At 34.4% G+C, this 19,696-nt stretch overlaps 2 protein-coding genes across 2 annotated transcripts in view; one reads left to right on the plus strand and one right to left on the minus strand.

The window, feature by feature from the left end:
- The window catches only part of LOC130642121 (phospholipase DDHD1-like), a 34,940-nt gene extending 15,496 nt beyond the window's left edge, over positions 1 to 19,444 (plus strand). The window contains exons 5-13 of the mRNA XM_057449203.1: positions 11,118 to 11,231; positions 11,496 to 11,637; positions 12,293 to 12,408; positions 13,424 to 13,530; positions 15,049 to 15,257; positions 16,134 to 16,341; positions 16,459 to 16,605; positions 17,562 to 17,826; positions 17,914 to 19,444. Coding sequence (XP_057305186.1) covers positions 11,118 to 11,231; positions 11,496 to 11,637; positions 12,293 to 12,408; positions 13,424 to 13,530; positions 15,049 to 15,257; positions 16,134 to 16,341; positions 16,459 to 16,605; positions 17,562 to 17,826; positions 17,914 to 18,083 — 1,478 coding nt within the window. The 3' untranslated portion in view covers positions 18,084 to 19,444. The remainder of the gene's footprint in view (positions 1 to 11,117; positions 11,232 to 11,495; positions 11,638 to 12,292; positions 12,409 to 13,423; positions 13,531 to 15,048; positions 15,258 to 16,133; positions 16,342 to 16,458; positions 16,606 to 17,561; positions 17,827 to 17,913) is intronic.
- Positions 3,130 to 8,721, minus strand: LOC130642118 (extracellular calcium-sensing receptor-like). The gene is made up of 2 exons (XM_057449196.1): positions 8,294 to 8,721; positions 3,130 to 6,684 (listed from the first exon to the last, which is right to left on the minus strand). The coding sequence occupies exon 2, from the start codon at positions 6,664 to 6,666 to the stop codon at positions 3,787 to 3,789; it is 2,880 nt and encodes a 959-aa protein (XP_057305179.1). The 5' UTR covers positions 6,667 to 6,684; positions 8,294 to 8,721; the 3' UTR covers positions 3,130 to 3,786.
- Positions 19,445 to 19,696: the final 252 nt, after the last annotated feature.

The following is a 19,696-nucleotide window of genomic DNA, read 5'->3' on the forward strand; positions in this document are numbered from 1 at the left end:
TTTATATTATATATAACATATTTGTTTTCAACTGTCGATAACTACAATTTTTTCCTGGTTTTGCTGTAAATTATTTACACCAAAACTTCAATCATACTAAAATATTTTATTTGCTGTAAGAAGTGACTTTGACATATAATACCAATTTTTCATCCTTTCTTAAAGCACTGTCCAGTGGTACAAATAGTTTTTTGAATGACAGGGCTTCCACCGAGTCAGGGAAATCAGGGAAAGTTAGGGAATTTTATCTGTGATCAGAGAAAGTCAGGAAAAAAACCCATTTTCGGGGAAAAGTCGGGGAATTCTTTGTCTAGAATTAAATACATTGATGTGGTCACTGTTAAAGCTCTTGTTAATAATTATTTTGATAATTACTGACAGACTCTGTTAGTCATTTAGTGGAACTAACATACTCTTGACCATTTTATGTAGTATATGGATTAAAGCTCTTGTAAGTTATGTTGCGATAAATACGGTTTAAACGGTTTTAGTTAATTTGTTTTTCTGTTTGCCTGTAGAATTTCTTGAGAAGTCAGGGAATTTGACCTTAAAAATTCAGGGAAAGTCAGGAAATTTGATACCATATTTTCGGTGGAAACTCTGTCGAAATTTCACTTACATAGGAATAATTTTCATATATTCTGGTCCGCATAATACCTCTTAACTTCCTCGATGGCTTGAAAATCCCATTGATTTTCTTTGTTTTTATACAGGATTGTTTATCAGTTTAAAAAATATGTTTTTCATAAAAGTCCCGGCAAGGTTGAAATGATAAATAAATATTATATACACTTAAAATGACGTATTAAAAGCCAAGAATGAACAAAAAGGATGGTTATGGCGGAGACAACAAAACAGGCTTGTCAAAAGGGAAGCAATATATAACCGAGAGAGGCTTGACAACAAAATCCACTTCTACCACATTTGAGTTTCACCTTCGGTAATGTTATTGACGTTTTGTAACTATAGTGCTCGTCACCTCAAGAAATTGGTTTACTTCTCAAGAAAAAAATTAATTTATACAGTTTGTGTAGAGTGAAAAAGAGACAATGAAATTAGCGCTAGAATCGACCGTGTTATGAAATAATTTGTGCGTAAAATTTCGTGGTTAAGGTTACCTAACAAAGTTAGCGTAAATTTAATTTCGCTTGCAGGGATGTTTAAAACAACTTTTTAGACATTTTGTTCTTCCATCTCTTTCCGTAATGTTACGTAGCCTCAATGATATATTCTGTAAGCGAAGAATATCACGCAGCACTTTTAAATCAGGACATAATAGACAATCCGCTACTTTCTCTGATTGACGTACCGCATCAATTGACTAACTGCAAAACCGCAACTTTTGTTGGTACACAAGCTAGCTAAAAATTGTTCAAAACAAACTAGTCGTGTATTTTAACATTCGTGCGTGACGGAACAACTCGCTTTTCCGTCGCGTAAAGGTCCCAAAATTTAACGAAAAAAGTCTTTTTTGGCGTTTATATCAGTTGACAACCTTTGCTAAGCCTTTCAAATAGCGAATTGAACATTAAGATGAACAAATACAAATTATGTTTGTGCTATATCTGTCTTTCAACATTTCATAGACAAAGGAGGGTGTGTAAATGTCGAATAAGCCATTAACACAAATCTCTTCATAATGACAGATGCTTAAGCAAGAGCTTAGGGGGTTGAAAGTAGAGCAACTACTTTCCCCACTCAGGAAAAAAATCCATGAGAAAGGTCTTCTTTATACTAAACATCGTTGTTTTTTTGGCATATTGTCGCATATTATATAGTGCATTTTGTGGTCGAGGGTTGTAAGAATATGTCTACTCTAACCATAAGAAATTGGTCAGCATCGCAAAACAATCTAGTGTGGAAGTTGCACATAACTTTAAACGGACAAAAAATTGATTATTTTCACATGCAAATTGAAAGAAATATTTGTCGATACAAAATAGATAAGAGTGACCAAGTTTTGACTCAATTCTTACCGACTTTCTTTCTAAGAAAATTAATTTCTCGAGGATTTAATTTTCGCGAATTCTTTGAGTTTTCGCCAATTTCAAGAAAATTTGTTTCTGTGAAAATTATTGGGAAACTCGCTATTCTCAAATCTTAGCAAAAATTAATTCCCGCAAAATCTGGATTTTTTGCTTTTTATAAAAAAATTTTGCAAAAAATAATTTCTTCCTTTCGATTTACCTAGAACTACACATACATAAATTCTGACTTCAGCAGTCTTTATTTTACATATCCAAAATAAAAGTCCTTAAAAGACAGTTTTGATTGAAAAACAAAATGTTATTAAATTAAATTCTTTTTTCGCAAAATCCACGAAATTTATTCTGGCGAAATATTAGAACTTGCCAACTTCTTGATTATTTGTGTTTCGCGTAAATTTAATTTAATTTTCGAAAAATTTCTCGCAAAAATTAATTCTCTCAAAAAATTCCCCTTAAGGTATTAAGAACCAAACCAAAAATGGATACAAACGTTGAATACATTCGGTTCCTATTTTTAGTTCAAATGTTATAAAAAGGAGCCTTTGTTGTACTCCTTTGCATGTATTTTCCACGGGCTAACGACTAGTTTTTATATATTGCATGTTCTTGTTTAAAAGCGTAACGTTTTATTCATATTTAGGCTCAGATATGAAAATTTTTAAGCAATATGCTAAACATATATTGCTCAGCCTTGGGTCAACCTTTTGATGTGTGTTCTTTCTTATGTTATCAAACTATTAACCAAACACAGACTTTTCTGATTCTTTATACGCAAAAAGACTTTATAAACACCACTATACTGTCTGAACTTGCACTCTGTACCTTTAGATTTGTTGCTTTCCTTAAAAGTTAAAAACTTTTCATCTTATCCCATGAGGCAACGTTAAGGTTTTAAATTTGTTTCTATTGAAAATTTGTTTCTCTATTGAGCATATCGTAAGTATAATTTTGTATTTTTGTCTTTCATAAGGAGGATACCCCATTTTGATTTCAAATTTTCACTTGCTTATAAATTATTTTTTTCGTATTTGTATATGTATTTTTTTCGAAAATTAATCAGTAAAAAGTGGATAAACCTTTTTTTTACCGACTAAAAAATCTTTTTTAGTTGATTTTTTATGGATGAGATAGTACATTTATCTATAACCAGTAAGTAGAATACAGAAAGTGATTCTGACTCTACATGGAAGACATTGATTCATCTTCTAAAAACATAGAATTGTACAAATGTATGAAGCTACGGTTATTACAAATTGATTAAAAAATCCATTTCTTACTGTACCTAAAACATATAAATATAAAAAAATTGTGGATCGAATTACGCGTGTAGTTTAGTATACGTTTTTTTTATAAAAATATCTAGGGTAAAAATGGGTTAAAATATCTTACGGATAGGCTCGACTCTTCTAGATTCAAAATTTTTATGATGCTTGATGCCGTTCAAAGAAACATTGTAATGGATCCGTTATACGTAGCAAAAAAAATTCAAAAGCAAATTATAAGCTGTTATTTTTTGAGATTGAATTTTGTTGTTATTCGCCCAGCCTATTTTTTTCATGCTAGGCGTATATTAAGAAGAAATGAGACTGATGTTTGTCAAACAGTTGAAAATACTCGGGTTGAAACGATCAAGCGCTATTCTGTTAAAACATGCGGTTAATCCTAATTTTTGTACTACTTTGTAATTGTTCTCTGCACAGAATTAAATAAATTAAATTAAAATCAATTAAAATTAAGTTTTATCCTTACTAAGGTTTTTTATCATGTGAAGTATAACTGGAGATTGTCAAATGCAAAGTCAGCAGTGAGTGTCACAGCTGGTGACGATATCTGTCAACAAAGTGTCAGTACTAACTGTACTTTGTATGGATAAAATAGATTTACTGTGGGCTCTGCCTTCATGTAAAGTATCCAGGTTGTTAACAGGGTATAATGTGCTATCAGAGTTGTGGTGTGTGTACGTTTTTTTGTTCACATTGTTCGATAGAGCGTGTTGTTTGTTGTTGTTGTTTCCATTTTTTGTTTGTTTTGGTTTGAATGAATTAGATGGACTGTGAATTTGCAGACCGTAACAAGGGTCGTTCTCGTTGCTTTGCACTACTAAAACAGCATCGTTCACGCCTAATTTTATTTTGCGGTGTCGTTGAATGTCTTCGCTGACCTTTCGCTGTATGCTGCGTAGTCTGTTAAGACGAAATGCATTTTCGGTGTTTAATTCTTTGTGAAAAAGAATTATCCATACTTTGTAGCTGTACATCACCAGCAGGATCATCATGTCTACGACAAGCGCTAATAACAAACCAACAAACATGGCGTCTGTCGGATTTTGGGCGCTTTCGTGTAACGGTATGACGATGATCAACGCCATGCTTGTCGAAAACATAGCGAAACTGATAAAAGTTGATTCGTTGTAATTTTGCGGTAGTTTTCTCGCGCGAAACGCTTGAACTCCACAAAATAACGATAGTATTAGAATAAATAAAATTTGTGTAAAATATGCTGACTTAATATTGCAGTTGACGTGAAGGACTTGCTCTACTACTTTGTGTGTGACGAAAAAAGGCTCGTACGTGTAAAATGCAACCAGTAAAACGACGTTTATCATCAGCACTAACGGAATGATCCATACATCGATTGAACGCATTCGTTGCGCACCATGTCTAGATATAATAACACACTCTCCAAAGACCTGAATCAGGCGTTGTGTTTTCACGATTGTAAAAGTGCATGCGAATGTTAACAAAACGCTTACAGTGCTTATGCGTCCGATGCATATCAACCCGGTTGGTTTATTGACAAACAGTAGCATACAGAACGGAAGTAAAATCAAGCTGAAAATTTGCAGCAACGAGATATGATATTGTGATGACACTACAATTGGTGTTCTTCTATGGACGACAAACACTACAAGGAAGATCCCACCAATGCACGATGTACTAATAATGAACACGTAGATGATGTAGGCTTCTCGACTACGCTGACCTATGTATCGTTCTTTCACTTCTGAACACGCTGTTCTCTTTTCATTTGAACGCTTTCCTGCTTTACATTTTAGGCAGGATTCATTTCTACCGGACGTTGGTTGATAAAAGCCATAGTTGCAACGCACGCAGGTCCAGCAGCATAGTTTGGAGCCATGAGGTACAGCGTAAAATCCAGGATTGCAGTTACTGGCGCATTTTGATACCGGTTGTTTTGTGGCATTCCCAGCCCATATAAAGTTACTGTTTGTTATTTTTATCTTATCCTTTTTGTTCCATATGCCGATCTTCTTCCAAACAAGATTTTCCCCACCAGGTTGCAAAGAATACAAATGAAACATTGCCGAATTGATATTTCCTGTTCGATCAAAACTTACAGTCTCGCCAATTAATCCTTTAAAAGTGACTTTTTGTAAGTATTTGTAAAAAAACTTTGTTCTGTCCAATATTGGTGAAATATTGCAAATATTAAATTGGCACTGGATATTTTCAGTGATATAGTTTTTGATAGCATATCCGTATGCGTATATAGCATTGCGTATGTTTCCGTTTTTTGTCAGTGGTATATCTTTCCAATATTGATCGAGTGTTGCGTTAATCAGTTTGCTTCCATTTAGTTTCAAACTGTATTCAAAGAAATGTTTCAATCCTAAAGTAGCATTTTTTTCGTATTTCATCTGGCGAAACTTTCTTTCAAAGCTATGGTACATGCCGCTAAATGGGACGACACTTAACAGTCCTTGAACGGTACGTTTCTCGATGTTCATCATCTTTGGATTGGTACCTACAGACTCCGTAACTATCCATGTTTTATCATACAGTTTCAAGATTGTGGCTTGTCTTATGAATACCTGTGACTGAATACCCGACGCCCAAAGGATAATCACACTAGATTCTTTCTCGTTTTTTACTTCATTTGTTATGCTTTCAATTTCTTTGTTATCCATGGGAGATTTGAATAATCTATCTACCGCTGTACATATATCATACGCTGCGAATAGTTTCTTTAATACTGATCTTCCCTTACGGCCATATTCGTTGTCATTGGCGATTAAGGAGACGTACTTCCAGTTGAATTTTAGGACTAAATCCACAATGAATTTGGCTTGGAGGTTATCTGGTGGTATTGTTCTCATAAAGAACGGGTAGATTTCCTTGTTATCGAAGCTCACACTGGTTGCTGAGTAGCCAACCACTGGTGCTGCGAATGGCATGAGTAGTTTATACGTATGTGCTGTCGTTTGTGACGAAGCTGGACCGACGAAACCGAGTAGATTCTCATCTTTTGGCGCTATGATGTTCTGTTCTGTTGTGTTGCCGCTACTCTCTGTACTATTTAATAAAATCTCGAGTAATTCAAAATTTGCGATTTCTATACTGTTACATGTGTCGTAAATGATTAGTTCGAGCATTGCGGGAACTTGTAAACGCGCTAATATTTTGTTGACCTCCTCTAAGGCGTGTTTCGCAACCTCCATCCACGTGTATCCACTTCTATTATAGCTCTTCCTCAGTGTTATCATACCAGGAAATAAACCAACGATGGAGTACTTTTTCACTCCTGGTGGGACACGTAAGGGACTGACCTCCCTTGTTAAGTAAATTTCACCAGGTTTGCATAGTTCTCTGGCTGATGATCTTGATACAGTGTATGTGACGGTCATACATAAAAGACTGAACAGCGCCGGAACGAACATTTTACATCGTACTAGCTCCTGAAAGAGAAGAAAAGTAAATTTTTTCGTTTACTTTAGTTTTTAACTTATGATATAAGAGTCCAATCGAATATGTCCACATTAACTGCTGTTTTCCGTAAACCAAAAAACAATACGAAAGCTGTTGTATGTTTTAAACAGTTTTTGGAGAAACTCAAAACAAACAAAAACCTTGACTATTTACGGATCAGATTTTACTATTTCATTGGAAAATAATACTTGGCCTATCAGTACGTTCTTATAAAATTTCTGTGCATGTTCACTTGTCTAGATTATTGTTTTACAAGAATACTTCTGTTAAGTTTTATAGTAATCGAGACAATAAACTATTTTTGTCCATTCCCTTCTTTATAACCCTTAGCTAAGTCTTTTTAGAAATCTTTAAGTATGTCTGGAGAGCCAAATAATCACCCTTCTCCACCTCACTTATTATTCCTATCCCTTCTCCTATTACTACATCTGCACCTATTCCATCCCTCTCCCGCTATTTCTTAATCTCTTAAGATGAACAAAGTATTGAACTAATTTCCTAACAGTTTTTGCGTGTTCAAATTAAAATAACATCTGAATACAAGCAAGAAAAGAATTAAAAACAATGTTGCATTGTTGTGGCATGCGTTTCACTGTATAAAGCAACCATAAGGCTTTTCCTAAAAATATTCATGTTTTCAATCTCTCCCTTCCTAATTATTAAATTGAAGTACCCTCCCTCCCACCCTCCCAATTTGTCCTCAGTATTTTCTTGTACAGATGTAACCACAATGTACAATATATTGTGACTTCAAAGGTCACAAACATTTTTGAATCAAATCTGTTTGATTTGAAGAAACTAGTTGGAAGTTTCTATTGATTTAATTATAAAAGAATTGAAAATGACTTTTTATTTTCTGCGCATTTTTTTTTATCAAAACAAAAGTGCTAACTAATTATATCCTTTCTGTATATAATTGTACAGAATTGCACACTAGTTACTACAATGAATTGTACCATACTAGTCGGGGGCCGGTGGAAAAATCTACGGGTTCGCCCGTCGCTACTTGTGGTACCATTTTGCGTGACAGACAGATGCACACGGGCATTATAATATAGGTTGCTTAAGCCAATCTTTATAATCTTACTTACTTTTAACCTCTAACGTTGATTAATTTTGTGCGAAGGAATTTATGAATAAAACAAGGACGGGGGAGTGTATAAGTTGCTTCCTTGTTCAGTTTTAAAGCCGAAGTAAAGTTAATTCCTTTTACTATAATTTGTTTTTTATTTCTTGTTTTTTTATATTTTCATCGATTGTTTACACCTAATTAATAACAGTTTACTGTAAAAGATATTATGTTTAAATACAAAACTGTAAATATAAAAAAATATATAAAAACTGTAAATTTTAAAAATATAAAAAAATTAAATTTTAAAAAGTATTCATAACCATTTAATATAAACAGTACAAATATTATAAAGAAATTATCGTAGTTGAAGGATTACATTAATTTCAAAACAAACAAGAATAAGAAAATCTCCTTCCAAGTAATTTTTTTTTGGCTGCAGAAACACCACCTCATAAGACAGCTGCATCTACCTTAATTCTTAAGTTAGATACGTGTTTCCAACTCACCCATCTATTCGTGTTTTCGTGTGAATAGTTTCAAAGATGTTGACAAACTGAACACTTTACATGTTAATAAAGCATATCCCATACAATAAATTTACTATTTCTACCACCTTGTGAGCTTTTAAAAGTTAAAAAATATATTAAACCACTTTCTATATCATAGTTAAGTATCTATGATTTATCAATTCAATATTTCTACCTACGTTGTGTTGTCTCAAACTTTTTTACGTCTTCCTAATGGACATTTTTATAATTGTTCATAATTAATCTATTCAACCCAGTTAATGAAAAGAATGACAGTGCTTTTTTGCATGATAGTTTTAATGTCTATTGTGCACGTGACTAGTTTTCTTTGTGCCAAAACGGAAATTTGTGTATGTAGCTTCACAACGATTAAGCAAATACGGAATCATCACTGATTTTATCACCTTTCAGTTCAGACAGTTTTGGATGAACTATGGACATTCGATTATCAATCTTTCTGGATGCAAAGCCTTGGTTGTTCTGAACTTGTTCTACGTTTTAGGCTATCTAAAAATTTTGTGTTCTTATTTGAAACTTGAATTCAAGTTTTGCGTGATTAACAATCCCCGCAATCGTTAGATTTAAGTTTTTTACCAATATCGTGGTCTGGGTTATTTAGAAAAAGTAATAAATACTCAGATGTTCTTATTTTACATATTTAAAATAAAAACAAACTAAAGTATGAAATATACAAAAAAAATTAAAACAAATAAAAGCCTTCCAAACCTGAATATTTTTTTTTTCGAATGATATATCAAACCTGATTCTATTTTTCTAACCCTATTCTCCACGTTAAAATAATCTGCTTGCATGAATGACGTCTTCTTATATGCATTATTAAACAAATTCTTTTTTTTCAAGCCTAGTGTCCAAAACATTGTTGGTAAAAGCACTTTGACGTAGAGTTCAAGCTGATATATCAGATTACAATTTTGTATATGAGATTTAAAGGAGATGGTTTTGTCTAAATCATTAATCTCATGATTGATTTCTTTGAATGTCTATTTATAAGATTCATTTCGGAGAAGTCCTTCTCCATTTACAACTGCTTAGTTGCAATAAGTAATTCTCTTCTAAATAAGAAATGATTTATTGATATCGTGGGATCTCTCTAAAGCGGACACCATCAGTGCAAAAAAATATCATCCTCGATCCCCATCATCTTTTTTTTCGCCTCCCTTAAGGCCACATGTCTGCTTTAAAAAGAGTTTTTACAATAGAAATTTTTATTCGGTGCAAAAAAAAAACTGTCTGTCTTAACAAGTGCCTTATAGAGATATTTCTATAAGAGTTTACCTAAAGTTAATCTATGCCATGGATCACTGTCCGTCCTAACGGGATGTCCGCTTTAAAGGGTGTCCGTCTTAACGGGATGCCACTGTATAATCATGCTGAGTTAAACACACCCCAAGGAGAGTAATTTATTAAAGTTAGCTGCTACCAGTCATGATAAGATCTGTTGTCCTTGCCTCATTTCCAGTAATATGCCTCGTTTGCATGGGGAAGGTTCTTTGTGTTGAGCGCAAACAATAATTAATCCTTGTACTATTGGAGAGATTAAAATGCTCTTGGATTAATTTTAACTCGGGGTTTCCTCTGACAGATTAATTTGTGTTGTTGGAATAAGAGTGGGAGGTAAGCTGAAAAGTGATTAACTAGTTTTATAACTGAGTACTCTCCCAATTTCCTGATGAAAAATCACACTGTCTCTACTGGCTGGAAAATCATTTACTTTTACCATGTCATTTGTGGACCAGTCGCATGAATATGATAAAAACATTTTAAAAACTTTTATTTTTTTACTTTTCTGTACAAAGTAGACATGTCGCCATACGAATGGATCACCTATCGTCTTATCTTTCCCTCACCGAGATGTTATTCTGGTCTTCGGAATATTTCCATTGAAAAAAGACTCGACGATGGAGTGCTCTGCATTGTTCTGGGTATAATTCTGGGTGGACACCGTTTACTATACACATTCTGAAAGACCTAATATACCTTTTTGGCATCAACCGAAATTGTCAAGTCAATTGTCAGGTCAATTTTAACATGTACGACATTTAAAGCGTATGTTAGATGCATGAAGTAAACTTGCTCTATTTTATGTATCCCGTATACGTCTGTCACGCAAAATGGTATCGCAAGTAGCGAGACGCACACAATGCGGTATAAAATAGACAGCGGACTCGTGGATTTTTTCACGGGTCACTGAATAGTATTTCGTATTGTAAAACAAGGCCTTAACTCCCCAGTACCCACCGCTCCCCTGCCAGTGAGTGGCACTGAATGTGGTTGTTGATTATGCTATGCTAGCCAGACTCCAATCTTAGAATATACTTCTGAAAGTTGCAAAAATCGGAAAATCTAGAAACACTAGTCGTTAGCCCGTGGAAAAATCCACGGGTTCGCCCGTCCTTTTTATATCGCATTGCGTGAGTCTCACTACCTGCGCAGCTAAGCTACCATTTTGCGTGACAGACAGACGGACGGACGGACAGACGTATACGGATATTATAATATAGATTAAGAGATTAATGCCGAATCTCGCTCTGATTAGGTCTGTTTTTAATGAACGATGTTTTTTTATTATAATATCTGATTTTGTCGAACCATTTTACTATTGGAAAAAGAACCCTGTGAATGCTGTCGGAAAAAAATGGGTGACGACTGTGTGGTTGATAACTTAAATAGAAGTTTCTAAGGTCACACGTCTTTTGTTTAAAGGCTAAATCATGTCTTACTATTAAAACAGTATTATGTGTTCGTGTGTTCATTCTCACGCATTTGATCTTCGTGTTTATAGTTATCCATCAAATAAAAATTGGAGTGAATCGAGTTGAATGGCATGACATATCTGAGGTTTTTATTATCAGTGAAACAACTGGATCAAGATTGGCGCAAAAGATCGGAATCAGCGGTAATCAAATTTTCCACGTTTTATTTAGTTTGATTTGTTGTTTCAAGCCAACTAGAAATTATTTGCTTTTATTTATTGAGCGACAAAAAATTATACATTTCCTTAGGAAAAAACAAATTGGCATGGCGCACCGTTTTTCTTCCACCCTCTCCCCAATCCCTCCCCTACTTCCCGCCTTATTCCCACCCGCTATTGTTGCTGTCTAGGATTCTTGTATTTCTCCGTACTTTCTACTACGTGCTAATAAAAACTTGATTTCGACAGGTCAATTGCCACTACAGAGAGGCTATGGAAAAGAAAGTACATCAGATGACACTCCTGGAGATATTACACATATTGTCTTTCTTGTACATGGTATGGGTCAGCTGTATCACGGACAAGGAGGAATTGTGCATAGCAGGAAGAAGTAAGACTCTCTTGTCAAGGGAAATTCCCCTGTTTGCAATTAATTTGTTTTTTGGTTAGGGAATAAAGTTTGACTTATGCATATTTCGTACTTGATGAGAAGATCAAGAAAAATGGAAAACCGCTCCCAATAAAGTCTAACAGTTCGATTTAATTGGGGTGTAGTGTATAACGTTATATTTTCGTGTACCAAACGTTTTTTAAGTACCCAGACTTACTCCTATTGAAAGCAATCTAAGCTCAACGCAACGGCAAGCTCGGGGCCTTTAAACGCAACTACGTGCGTGCAATCGCGCTAAACAAAAGTAACACGAGGAAACTTTTTTTTAATTTATATATTTCAGCACTTTCAACATTTTTTGTGTTTTTACTTCTTTGGCAATACTCTTAGCTAATTTCCTCCTTTCCCCTTTTTTTCCTTTTTATTTTTTTTTATTTTTCAACCAGCATGCGTTTTTTCCACGCAATAATGCCGTCATTTTTTTAGGAAAATAACCCAATTTTACTCCAACGAGAAGCTTGAGATACGAGAATTATGAGATAGACTTTTTAGAACTAGTTTCTATAAAACGGGTAGTGTGTAGAAAACTATGTGGTTTGCGAAAACTATCTTGACGTCAGAAATGGAAATTTAAACACTCCTATTCCTCTTCTAGATTCTCAGAAGCGATCGAAAAAGGAAAAAGGAGGTTTTTTAAAGACATCGATGGCAACGGAACACGCGCGGAGTTCTTTCCCATAGAATGGAGAACGAAGCTCAAGTTGGATGAAGGTAGTTAAATACAAATTTCAGTGCAACCTTATGTTCTTATCATTTATCATTCGTCTACCTTTACAGTCTGACTATATGCAGCAAATTAACTTTGGCTATCATTATTGTTGATATTGCAGCAGGTGTGCAGCAAGCAAGAGTCCATTTAATTCATTTGTTTTAGAAGTCTTGTATAGAAACTTCAAAGCTAGTTTCCATTGTTACAGTATATTGTGCACGATTAATTGCACAAAATTGTATATTCTTGTACAAGATATTGTACATATGTAACCACGGTGTACAATATATTGTGACTCCAAAGGTCGCAAACATTTTTGAATTAAATTAGTTTGATTTGAAGAAACTAGAAGCAGGTTCCTATTAAATTTCGGAAGAATTGAATATATCTTTTGTTTTCTGTGCATTTAAGCATTATCGAAACAAAAGTGTGGACTATTTATATCCTTCTTGTATTTAACTGTGCAGAATTATACACTAGTTACTAGAATTAATTGTACAAATTGCTTACAATATATTGTAGCAGTGGAAACTTAAAGACCGTTCACATTACGGCTATACCTTGGTGTAATGTGAAAATACTGAAAATGTGTTTATAAATCAAAAAAAATTTCTCTGCAATATCTTTAATTTAAACTCGGTTTGCTTTAAAAATATTATACAATATTTTCTCCAATCATTTACAATATATTGCTAGCAATGTATTGATGTAACGTAAAACGGCATTAAGTGAAAAAGTAACACAGTAGAATGAATTAAATCGACATTTTCATAAAATTGCACAAGGATAAACAGCACATGCCCTGTCTGTTCTGGCGAACATTTAGACTACGTGTACATGTTTTTCCAAAACTTTGGCAAATGTTTACTTCCCACGTGTCTAGGTGCAGGAGTATTTGCTGTCCACCCAGCTTATTGCTTTCTTGCAGAATGCGGAGCAGGGTGTACAAGCCTATTGTTTGCTGGGCTTATCATTATTTTTTCATAACACCATTTGTTAAGGATTTATTTTTTGTAGGTATGATTGAGAAGATCACGCCACCAAATCTTGGTAGCCTACGTAAAGTGATCAATGATACAACATTAGATGTGTTTTATTACACGAGTCCTTTCTACAGAGAAGAAGTGAGTCGACCTGGTTCTTTATAACGTTCTTTTTGCTTGGTTTTAACAATTTTATGGGAGAGTGACGGGAAGTTTTTTGGGATCCCATTGTCATCAATAATTCTACTTAAAATCGGTTTGTGTATATGGATTTTTTATATGGATTTTTTTTTCTTCCAAGACAAATCCGTCCCATCCCAGCTCGGGTGGGACGGTTTTCTTTTCCAAACCGTCTCGGGACAAACGAGATCATTTCTGCATTTTCAATAACCTTTTCTGAATTAGTTTTCTCTGATGTATTGCTGGTAATTCACAACTTTTTTTAAACAAAATAAATGTGATTTTTAAAATTCTCACCTGACAATATTTAAAAACTGTTTTTTTTTTAATTTTCTGCTAATTGACCTTTGCTTAAGGTCAATAACCGAGGCTCATTAGTACAAGTGGAAAATTAAGAAGGCTTTAACCGTAACATTAATACCACCAAGACAGCTTTTTCAGATGTCGGATTTAGTTAAAAATTTACACACACACACCAAATAAAATGATGTTGAATATTATTTAAAATTCAAAACATGAAAATTGTTCGAGAAACGTGTATTGAAAGAAAAAAACCGCTTTTCAATAAAAGGGCGGGACAAAAGTCATCCCCGAAAACGCCCCATCCCTGCAATCATTTCATCTCTCCTCTCATTTAAGCAAGCCCTAAGCCATTATCAAAATTGTATTCATTTGAAAGCTGATGACCTCAATTTCGGCATATTGAGAATGACCTCAATTTCGGCATATTGTGTGCAAACTTTGGGAAGGCCATTTATTTATTTATTATATTTTTTAAAGTTGATTTTACATAAGCTATCCCACTGACATTTAAACAAAACGAAAAGATAATAAGTAACACATCGATAGATAATCAAGAGAATTAAAAAGATTTCCTCAAGTTAACCTGTGCATAAACCTGTTAACTTTAAAAGCTTCTAACGACACCTTATTCTCAATATATTCTGGTATGGCATTTTATAAAACTAGTCGTTAGCCCGTGGAAAAATCCACGGGTTCGCCCGTCCTTTTTATATCGCATTGCGTGCGTCTCGCTAGTTGCGCAGCTAAGCTACCATTTTGGGTGACAGATGGACAGACGTACACGGGTATTATAATATAGAAGTCGCTTTTGACACACAAACAGACAGAATACGGCTATTATTAAAGAGATAAAACTCTCTACATTGTAAATAAAAGATGTTCCAAAATCTAGTTGTTGTTGCCATAGAAACATTTTTTTCGCGACAGCGAAGACAAGTAAATAAATAATATTTAAAATTACTTCAATAAGATATACTTTCAACGATTAGATGTTACTGTTACTTATACGCCGACATTTAAACAGCTTATTCGTGAGAACGCGTATCGAAATTTTAATTCCCGTTGATCAGCAAGTTACCAAATTTTCGCGTAACTACAACTTTCGCAAATTAGGCTATGGCAGTGCAAATTTTCGATCTTAAAGTTTTTCACTTTTGAATAAATTTTCAACTTTAGATCATGCAAGCAATAAGACATGAGTTGAATATGGTCTACACGCAGTACACTTCACGTAACCCCTCATTTGAACAAAATGGTGGGAAAGTATCAATCATAGCGCATTCATTGGGAAGTGTCATAATACACGACGTCCTTACGCTATGGAATTCTTACTTGATGGAGAAAGATAAAAAGAACGCAGATGTTCAAGTTGCCGGGGGTGAAAGGTAATTTTGTACTCTTGAATGAATGTTGGATGGATGAATGAATGAATGAATGAATGTTGAATAAATGAATGAATGAATGATTGTTGGATCAATGGAAGAATGAATGAATGAATAAATGGACGAATGAATGCATGGATAAATGAATGAATAAATGAATGAATGATAGGTAGGGTGGGTGGGCACTTGATATTATATTTTTACAAGCTCGTGAGCTTGTATTAAAACGCAAATGTGTCCTACAAGAATGGAAATTTTTGCCTCTCTAAGGACCAACACGGGAGTAGTCGTGTGTTCGAATCTCATCTTGGTAACTATTTTTACTTTTTTTTTCTTTTTACTAACTCGTATCTAACTATGTCTGAAATAATCAATTGCAACGTTACAGATTTAAATTTTTTTGTCACCTAACTGGTAAAGTAAAGGTGTTTCCACCAAAGTTTTCAAAAGTGAATATAGGCAGAATTAAGGTCTCCCCAAATGCCTGAAAAGTAGTCTGCGAAAAATAAAATTTCCACAATACGTAAGAGAAAAACGAAGACGCTCCACCATATAAATAATTACGAGAACGAAATTCTTTTTGTAGCGAAAAGAATTTCTCGTTCTCGCTTTCTTCTTTCTGTCAGTTAGTTTACCCCAGACTAACCCAACGAAAATTGAAATTTCGAGGAATTTTCCGTTCAAGAAGATCTCACAAATCAATTTCGAAAAATAACTGCGTAGTCCACAAGAAATGTTATTGCCCATCTGAATAACAAAATATGTCATGTCTAACTTCGTAACAGAAATCACAACTTAATAGGCAGCTTTTTGTAAACTTTATTCGCGAGGTTGTTTACGTATATCATACGTCTTGTTTAAATCTATGTTCACGTTTAGATCTTATTCTTGGTTTTGGGGTTGGGGCAAAGAGAGATTGACAGATCAACCGACTTCTTCTGAATCAGCTGGTATTAAAGACATTGAACAAGACTTGAAAGCGCAGTTACACGAAGCGCGATTGAAAGTTGCAAAAGTTGAAGCTCAAATCTCTGGAGCGGGAAAAGAAAGCGTGCAAGAAAACGAATGTTATTCGTTAAGGTTCAAAGTAAATAATTTTCGTGCTTTCTTACATTGATTTTTTTCCATAACTCATTATTATTTCAGTAGCATTATTTTACTAGCAGCTTGGTAACTAAGTTTATCTTTATGCTTTTTTCTAAAGGTGGAGCACGTTTTCAACATTGGTTCTCCCCTCGGTGTGTTTTTGATCATGCGGGGTATCCGTCCCCGCGATGATGTTGAGCAACACATTCTACCAGCTAGTGTGTGCAAGCGAACGTTCAATATTTACGATCCTGCCGATCCAGTGGTAAGAAAGCATTTTTTAGAACATTTTATAACATTTTATAGACCACAAATGAAATAAAATAAATAAATAAATGTCAAATATAAGGCTTTCATTAGTTCAAAAATTAATAAAAAAAAAAGAATAATTTTAGGCTAAAAACAGTATAGGTTTTTATTTAAGAGAATTGATCCAAAGTTTAAAAATACGAATACTCATTTTATCAAGATCGGCCTGAAAACACTTCAGGCTTTCTTTCTTGAAGTTTGATTTCCTCCAGGATTGTCAACATATTGAGTCAATTACACTACGTGCTTGGTTGTGAGACGCTTATTATAAAAAAATGTTTCTTTTACTTTTTAATTCTGTATGTACGTCAGTTTTGAGCTTCTTCTTTATCTGTACTTTGTGCTAAAAATGCACAAAATATAAAACTTTCTGGAATATGCACGACGGGCGAACACAAGCTAAGGGCTAATGTGATTACCGTCATGCCAGAAATGTAGTGTTGCCACACCTCCTCCAAAATCCTCTGAAGCCCTTTTTTTTTTTGGAAAACCTCTAAAGTCCTCTATTATCCTCTAAAAAGCTGAAAATGTGAGCAAATCTCCTCTCTATTTTTTTCAGGTACACTGATAGTTGTTTATTAGTGCCACTATTATGTTGAAGAGATTTTACATTTGTTGTGGGGATATAAAATGTTCTATCTTATCTGTTCGCAATACGTCTCTCACTAAAAGCTTTGTTTTAATTGTTTTCTAATCATATATAAGGACAGTAGTAATTTCCTCTTGCCATCAGAAATTGATAGTTGATCCTCTAAAATCCTTTATTTTTCTTTAAAATGTTTCATTTTTGCAAATAAAATTCTCAAAATCAGTGCAACATCTCCTTTAAAAAACAAAAAATTTTTTATAGCCATCCTGTAATTGCTTCCGTTGTTATTTCTGCTTCAGTGACATGAAGTCATCTTGTTATAGGCTTACAGATTAGAGCCTGTAATTTATGACTATTACTCCTCCATACCGCCTGTTCGATTAACTCATGTAGATGGTACACTTGAACCGAAACAGAAAATAAAACCACCCCAAGGTGGAGGGTGGTTAAGATCATTGTTTGGTTCAAAAGCAGCTGCAACGGCAAACGAACCTATTGAATATCAGAGTAAGGAGGAAGGATCTAACGTTGACCTTCCCAAGGCTGCACAGTTTGAAAAAACGGGAGAAATTTTGAAAGGGAGAAAAGGTAACTTACTTTCTCAGTATAAAGTAGATTCTGCAGAATCCTACAGCTAGCTTGTGACTCGTATTTGAGGGTTTATTTCCAACCTAGATTTAAAGCATCGGCTGGACTACGTTTTGGAAACTTCTATGGTCGAATATTTCTCAGCAATTACATCGCATCAGGCCTACTGGCATAGTCTGGATTTCGCAAAATTTGTGTTGCAAGCTATTTACTCAGACGATGTTGGTGAGAATCAGACTGAAAGTGAGAAACCTTAACACTGGCGTCACCGTGTAAAAGAGGCACGAAAATCTTCAATATAACCTGAACAGATTACTCTAACAACGCAATCTGGTTTGATTAAGAACCTTGGAAATCTGACTTATTTTTTGTAAACTAAAAACGCAATGTTAAGAAATGTGTATATTTAGTTTAAACTTTACAAAAGTAGTATTTCGCATATAAATAAGAAAAGAATGCGAACTTTCTTTCATAAAGTTAGGTTGGGTATGTTATTCAGTTAGGGCGGGTGGGTGAATTATTCGGCTAAGTCGCTATAAGAAAATATTTTGAATGGGTATGAATAAGTTCAATTATTGCTTAACGCAACCAGGATTATTGTTTCATTAGCGCGCAATTGAAACCAACCCTTAGCATTGGGTAATTTTTCGAAGATTTTTAAACAATTGGCGCCATGTTTCGTATTAATTTATGCATTGTGTTAATATATATTCTGTTCTGTACTATACGAAGCCACATTTACATCAAATTTTTTAACCGAAACCAAAAATATATTAGAGAACTGAAGTACCCATCCTTAATGGAGAGGCGATTTTACGCATCGAAGCGCTTGAAAGGCTGAGTCATGCCAGAGACTATAAAAGTGTGAATCTATCCTTTCTGCTTATCGTTCAAAATGAGAATAGGATAAGACTGTTGTCTAGTTAAGTGATATCTGTGCGACTTTGGTAGCTCAAATGGGAGCTTTAAGTACAATAAGACCCCCTTCGCAAGACCTTTGATAGGAATAGGAACTGAAGAGGCTCTCTTGGGAAAACAATTTCAATAAAAATTGCAATTATCCTTAGACTGACAATGGGAAAAGTTGTCAAACACTCAGTGATTGAAAAAAGTTTATATACCTAAAACATTTCTACGCGCGATAAATGCATTTTAAGTGCGTTTTCCAAACGTTTATTACAAATGCAGTCGTCTGACACATTTACAATCACTTTTTGTCTGTTGATTAGAGGAAACCCATGACCAATCTTGTTAGTTAAGTTAAAATATTTTTTCGTGGGTAGTAGAACGATGATTTCCAAAAAGGATCCGATGATTATTTCGGTCATTGGTTCCAACACCAAATGTATGATTCCTCACTGTCCCTGGCATAGATGTCACGCGACAAGGTATTTTCAATACCCCTTGAAACACAGGTGACTTTCTGTAGTGTGTTGAAAAGCTGAGGATTCTTTGAATTATGAAGAGGGATATACATCCACGATGCTAAGAAACTCGGAAGTTAATCAGATCACGAAGTGGAAATATATTTAGTATTTTGAAAGATGATATGGAAGATATATAAACTAAAAGTATATATGCTAAAATTAATACAATACAAAAAACATACTCACCGGAATATTTTGTTTTTTAGTTCATTTTTTTTATTCTTTCTTTTTATTTATCTGAAAATTGCCAGCCGCAAAATTTTCAAATTTACCTAATCCTCGAGAATAAGTTTCCGCGAAATTTCCAACACTGAATCTGCGAAATAAGTTTCCACGAAAATTAACACCCTGAAGGTATTTGACCGGCCATCATAGACACCCGCTTTTTAGAGCGTGTCCTTTAATTAGAGGCTACTGTGGAAAACAACAGAAAACACATTCAA

Source organism: Hydractinia symbiolongicarpus, chromosome 4, assembly GCF_029227915.1.
Source record: "Hydractinia symbiolongicarpus strain clone_291-10 chromosome 4, HSymV2.1, whole genome shotgun sequence".
Taxonomy (NCBI): Eukaryota; Metazoa; Cnidaria; class Hydrozoa; order Anthoathecata; family Hydractiniidae; genus Hydractinia; species Hydractinia symbiolongicarpus.

Bases quoted from the DNA above. Each gene is read 5' to 3' on its own strand.
- LOC130642118 (XM_057449196.1), bottom strand. From the start codon at position 6,666: ATGTTCGTTCCGGCGCTGTTCAGTCTTTTATGTATGACCGTCACATAC.